The 5,800-nt window shown below is 35.8% G+C and overlaps 1 protein-coding gene across 1 annotated transcript; it reads left to right on the top strand.

Moving 5' to 3' along the window:
* The first annotated feature begins 349 nt into the window (after nucleotides 1-349).
* On the top strand, nucleotides 350-4,761 carry LOC148849143 (agamous-like MADS-box protein TM6). The gene is made up of 7 exons (XM_088952587.1): nucleotides 350-846; nucleotides 1,025-1,091; nucleotides 1,205-1,266; nucleotides 1,420-1,519; nucleotides 4,150-4,191; nucleotides 4,301-4,345; nucleotides 4,437-4,761. The coding sequence occupies exons 1-7, from the start codon at nucleotides 659-661 to the stop codon at nucleotides 4,608-4,610; spliced, it is 678 nt and encodes a 225-aa protein (XP_088808713.1). The 5' UTR covers nucleotides 350-658; the 3' UTR covers nucleotides 4,611-4,761.
* Nucleotides 4,762-5,800: the final 1,039 nt, after the last annotated feature.

Genomic DNA, 5,800 nt, shown 5'->3' with positions numbered 1-5,800 from the left:
ACTAACTAATCCAGCAGGACCAGCACGTCCGTCATCGAGACATCCAGACAATAAAATTTAATTTCTGATCCACTGCTCGCTTGGGTGTGTGCAATGAACTACAATTAACCAATCCGAAGTGAACACGCCATTGTACCGTACACTTGGGGTGTAAGTCATATATGTACGAAACTCTGACGTGGTAAATCGTGATTGGAAGCCAATCAAGGTGTGCAAGCCCTTGTGTTTTTTACACGTAACGTCAACTTGACGTGTCATATAATGATTGGTCCAGTAGAGGGAGGATTGATTATACAGTGGGAGTTCCTCACTCCAACCTATTAAAGCATTGGGTCCCAATTCTCGATCCCCCGTAGAGGAGAGGAGGTCCAGGTTTTTGACAGTTGACAGTGACTGATTCTTAAAATGGAAACGACATTACACGTTCTCTGTGTTCACAAGGCTTTCACGAAAGTGGAAAACGTTCCCATTTGCAGTAGCTGAGGGCTTCTTTGGTCCCGCCTCCTAGATGTAGAATTACCCCACTCCCTCCCTCCTCTCTCTTCCTTTTTCTTTCTCCCTCTCCTCTCTCTACTCCCTCGGGCTTCATCGTCATCTTCTGTTCAACTTTCCTTGACATCCACAGCGGTGGTTTGTTGGCGGAGGTGAAAAGGAAAAGATGGGCCGAGGGAAGATCGAGATTAAGAGAATAGAAAACTCCACCAACCGGCAAGTCACCTATTCCAAGCGGAGAGGAGGAATTTTTAAGAAAGCTGCCGAACTCACCGTTCTCTGCGATGCCGAGGTTTCTCTTATCATGTTCTCTAGTACCGGAAAATTATCTGAATATGTCAGTCATACCGCAACGTATGTATGTCTTATCGTTTGCATTTGGTTTTAATTTCTTGTTTTCTACGTTTGTTTTTTTCCTACTTCGATCCCGATCCACGCATTTCTATTCCGTTTCGAAGCCCTATCTCTCTCGATTCCACTTTCTATATGCTGTTCTTTTGGTTTCTGGTGTGTGTGTGTGTGTGTGCTTCAGAACGAAGAAAATATTCGACCGATATCAACAAGTTTCGGGAATAAACCTGTGGAACTCACACTACGAGGTCAACCTGATTCTCCTCTACATTTTTTTTTTTTTTTTTTTTTTGTCAATGCGTTTTCATTGAAAATACAAGTGTTTTACTGCTTCCGTTTCTTGGTTCTTCAATGCCTGCAGAGAATGCAAGAACATTTGAGCAAGCAGAAGGAAGTTAATAATAATCTGCGCAGAGAGATTAGGTAAAAGTAGTGTTATCTTCTTACTTGGTTCTGTGGATATGGATCGGAAATAAGTGCGGACTGGCGACGATATTTCCTATTATGTTGCTTTCTTCATCTGTTTTTTAGTGTGAATTCTTGAATCGATGAAGTTTAATAGGGCATGGTTAATAGGCAAAGGATGGGTGAAGATCTGGACGATCTGAGTGTGGACGAGCTGCGTGGTCTTGAGCAAAATATGGAGAACTCGTTGAAGGTTGTTCGTGAGCGCAAGGTGAAAAAATATTAAAAATAGAAACTTTTGAAAGCTTTCTCTTCTTTTTCTTCCTTTTTAAATTTATTGAGAAAATAAAGGACTTCTGTAACTTCATCATGTCTATTCTTTTTGTTTATTTGGAAATACAGTGAATTTGTTACTCCTCACATGGTGTCACTCCTCGATTTTTCCCTTTTCACCTTTCCCACGACAAAATGTTTTTAGGGATGCAATCCAATTGAAATGGATGTACCTGGATCCAATTTATTTTTTTGACATACTGAAAAGTATCAATAAGTTAAACTAAAAATCATTATATTATTATATATCTTCACCATAGGCAGAAACTTCGCTTCAGGCTTCAACGTGCACCGAAATATATGTTAATAAACCTAGCTACTTTTATGAATTTTCATTGCAGTATAAAGTAAAAACTTGCCTGGACGGCAAGGCTTCTCGCCACCTGAAAATAAAAGGGAAAATTACTCAAAACATCCACTATACAGTTTCAAATTGAAGTTTTCTTACTTTTCAGAATGGGTTTAGGGACCGATTGATAACACTTCAGGTGGCTGAACTGAATTGAATGACTTATTGCTTTGTTTCTTAATTGAAAATGTCATTAAAACACTTGAATTGAAGTGGCTGAAGCTGGTGTTGAGTTGATTGCTATGCCTCAAAAATTTTGTTATTTAATCATTTTATCCATTAAGACACAAAGGAATAAAACTATTCAGTTTAACTACATCAGCTGTTATCAATTGGTCCGTGGTCCGTCAGACATCTCCTATCACATATTGATTACATAGGCTAATAGGATGCCATCCTATTACTTTTGGAAATTTTCTTAAATTCCAAGATGCCCTTATCTTGCATTAGTCCAAAAAATAATAACTATTTTTGGATTATATTACAAAAAGGGCACATATGACCCAAAAAAAGGAAAGAATTAGAGATTAATTTCTAGGAAGAAAGGTCTTTTTTAAGAAATTTATATTTGGATTTCTGACGTTGTTCCCTTTTCTTTGTGAGGTAGGGATTTGGTCTTATTTGTGTTTGGATGCCCTGGTCAAATACTCAAATTCTAATGTGATAATTGGGATTATTAGAATTTATTACATAAGTGTATGTCCGTAAGTTAAATTGCATAGAAGCATCTGAGAAGGGTTTTCTTGTCATTACATATATTTGTTTATATTTAAAAAGAAAATTCTTTGACAGGGGATGCGAAAGTCTATTTCTCTAAAGGAAGTTTTAGCCGTTTCCAAAGTGTATAGGGCGTGTTTGGATAAATTTTTCTTATAATTAGGGATGGCAATTTCTACTCTACCGAGTGGGTACTTGCCCAATCCTCTCCGACGGGGCAGGTTTTTTTGTTTGAAGGACGGGTTTTGGGACAAGAATGGATTTTAGGGTTCTACAACCCATATGGGTATGGATAGGGTAAGGTATTAAGCTAAATCGACCCTTATATTGTTGGAAAGTATATAAACTTTATGTATCAAGTGTTGAATTTAATAATACTTTGAATTTTGCATGGAAGAAAATAGATAGTTTATGTGTTTTCTACATGTCTTAATAAAATAATTGGAAATTTTATTTTTTATTTGTTTCATTTTACTTATTTATTGCTTATATATGACAAGAAATAATAGGAAATTCAATGTGTTCTAAATCCAATCCACCCCTACCCTTGAATGAGGGGAGGGTAGGGTTAGGGAGGGTTTTGCATTTTCATGTGCGGGTAGGGTTTGGATTCTCAAAATCCAACCTGCTACAGGTTTTGGGGCGGGCATGGATTGGGAGGTTTAGGGAGGTAGGTAGGGTCTACAATTTACAAAACCCTACCCAAACCCACCCCATTGCCATCCCTACTTATAAGATGAACTGGTGAAGACTTTTATATTGCATATCATAATTAAAATGGCTTAAATGTAACTCTCATAAGACCTGAACCTATGATTCTTTACTAAATATACAACATTCAAACCAAGTTGTACTAATAGATACCTATTAATTTCATGTAGATAAAAGCATACAAAAATATTATTCGATTGGAGTGGTGGATATGCATAATTATCCATTTAATTATAAACTGATTGAATTTGGATCACCTTTTTTTTTATTCTTTTTGAAGGGCTACACAATGCAGGGTAGCTCATCCCCCAACTCATAACCCTCCCAACCAGCAGAAGACCTTACCAACCAGCTGGTTGGCACCTTGCTATTCAGCAGCTTATTGTGCCTTTTTTGGGTCTTGTTTCTCAGATAATTTATTGTTATTTTGATCTTGTAAAATTTGGATCTTCCTTGGAATCCTGTATTTACATAATTTCTTATTGGAATAAAATACCATTTTTATGATATTGCTTTTATTTATCCATCTTTATGTTCTTTGTGATGCTTTTGCATGCTTCTTCTTAGCTTTTGACGTTCACAAGGAAGAACCTCTGATCTTCCTAAGAAAATATCATTTGTATGATATGGCTTGATGAATTTCATTGACCTTCTAGATATATTAATAAAAAGGCAATATGAAGACTTACTATTTATAATCACATTTTCTTTTGTTTATCTGAGGTTTTAGAAATCACAACCATTTTAGATCATGCAACCTAACATGATCGATTTCTAATCATTGTTAACAGTATCACGTGATCTCAACTCAGACTGACACTTGCAAGAAAAAGGTAAGCTGATGTTATATTTCGTATAGCCCAGTTTCCAATTTCAATTTTATTTCCCGTCTGTGTAACTCATGAATCCACTTTTATTCCACCTCATTCAATTTGGTCGCAGATAAGGAATTTACAGGATACAAATGCATCCCTCCTGCGTCAACTTGTAAGAACCGTCGTGCTATTTCTTTATTGCCCTCCTGTTTATGTTTTGAAGCAAAGACTGAACTTAAAACTGGGAATTTGTTTTCATGAAGGAAGAGAGGGATGAGATTCCACATTTTGGTTTTGTTGACAATGGAGGGGACTATGAATCTGCACTTGGATTGGCGAATAATAGCTCCCACTTATTTGCTTTCCGTCTGCAACCAAACCAGCCCAATCTTCAGGATGGAGGAATATATGGGTCGTACGACCTACGTCTTGCTTGAGTTGCATTTGAGGTTATGTAGCCTTATAACCAGACATTTTATACTTAGTACGTGTTATCTAGAGTTGAATCTACTTGAACTAGTATTATCTAAACTTGGAAAATGTACTAAAATTTCTTATTTATGGTATTTTCACTTGCAGTATCATCAATCTCTTGCATGATCTCCCAGAATTATTTCTTGTTTTGCTGTGTATATTTCATTTATAACACCATTGAAACCATACTTAATTTCTTTCTGTAGCATAGAAAGTGGTCCATGGATTGGTTTATACTATGCTTTTCGTTGTGCATTAATTAGAAGGGGTTGTGCTATTTCAGTTCGGATCTGGCAGACAAACCTGTTGAGCATGAGAACTAGAAAGGGGTGGGAAGGACAGAAAGGTCTTACAACTTCTTTTGACTTTGTTCATTTATACATGAGATGTAATGACATTATGGTTCTAGGTATCATAACCTCTTTTTCTCTCAAATCTCTTCCATATTAACAAATCAGAACGCCAATAAACAATAAATTTATGCAACACTTGGATACCACATCCCATAGAGTACAAGGTAGGACCCATTTGTAATCTTCTCTTCAGTCTATCATTTCTTTTGTTCCCTCATGTCCATAAGGTAAGGTATCTAAGTGTTGCATAAACTCGTAATTTAATTAGTTGCATTCTACACTAATCTATCAATATTTATTATGAGTGCCAACATTCCCTTAGTATATAGGTCTAATCAATATATTTTGCCCTGAAAGGTTAATAACAAGGAATTTAAATATTATTTTTCTCTGCCTAAATGCTGCTTGAATAGGCTGCGCAGGCTAATTGGTTTGGATAATCAAATAGATAAATCATACTTCTCGTTGTTTCAAAGACTTGAATTTTGTCTCTTATGAAAATGAGTGATATATAAATATAGGATAAGTCTTTTCTAAAATAGATGGCTAAATACTTTTGTTGCACTTTCCACACCCTAACTAAAACTTTTTTGTCAATGAAAATATTTCTTTTTTAAATTTCCTATTCTCTTCCTTGACTTTTAACCTATCTTTTGTATAGAAATCTCTTTCTGGAGATTCCCCTTCTATCAAAGTTTCACTTGTTTCCTATTATCATTTCATAGCTCAATTGAATTCAAAACATGATAATTAACAATTATTATTGATAATCATAATTTGGATGGAGAAATATCCACCAA

This window comes from Nelumbo lutea, chromosome 6 (genome assembly GCF_056320005.1).
Source record: "Nelumbo lutea isolate HS-2025 chromosome 6, American lotus-T2T, whole genome shotgun sequence".
In the NCBI taxonomy this organism is placed as follows: domain Eukaryota; kingdom Viridiplantae; phylum Streptophyta; class Magnoliopsida; order Proteales; family Nelumbonaceae; genus Nelumbo; species Nelumbo lutea.
This window is presented reverse-complemented; position numbering and strand designations above follow the sequence as displayed.

Bases quoted from the DNA above. Each gene is read 5' to 3' on its own strand.
- LOC148849143 (XM_088952587.1), top strand. From the start codon at position 659: ATGGGCCGAGGGAAGATCGAGATTAAGAGAATAGAAAACTCCACCAAC. The intron at 1,267-1,419 runs GTAAAAGTAGTG...CATGGTTAATAG, and splicing joins AATCTGCGCAGAGAGATTAG to GCAAAGGATGGGTGAAGATC. The intron at 1,520-4,149 runs GTGAAAAAATAT...CATTGTTAACAG, and splicing joins AGGTTGTTCGTGAGCGCAAG to TATCACGTGATCTCAACTCA.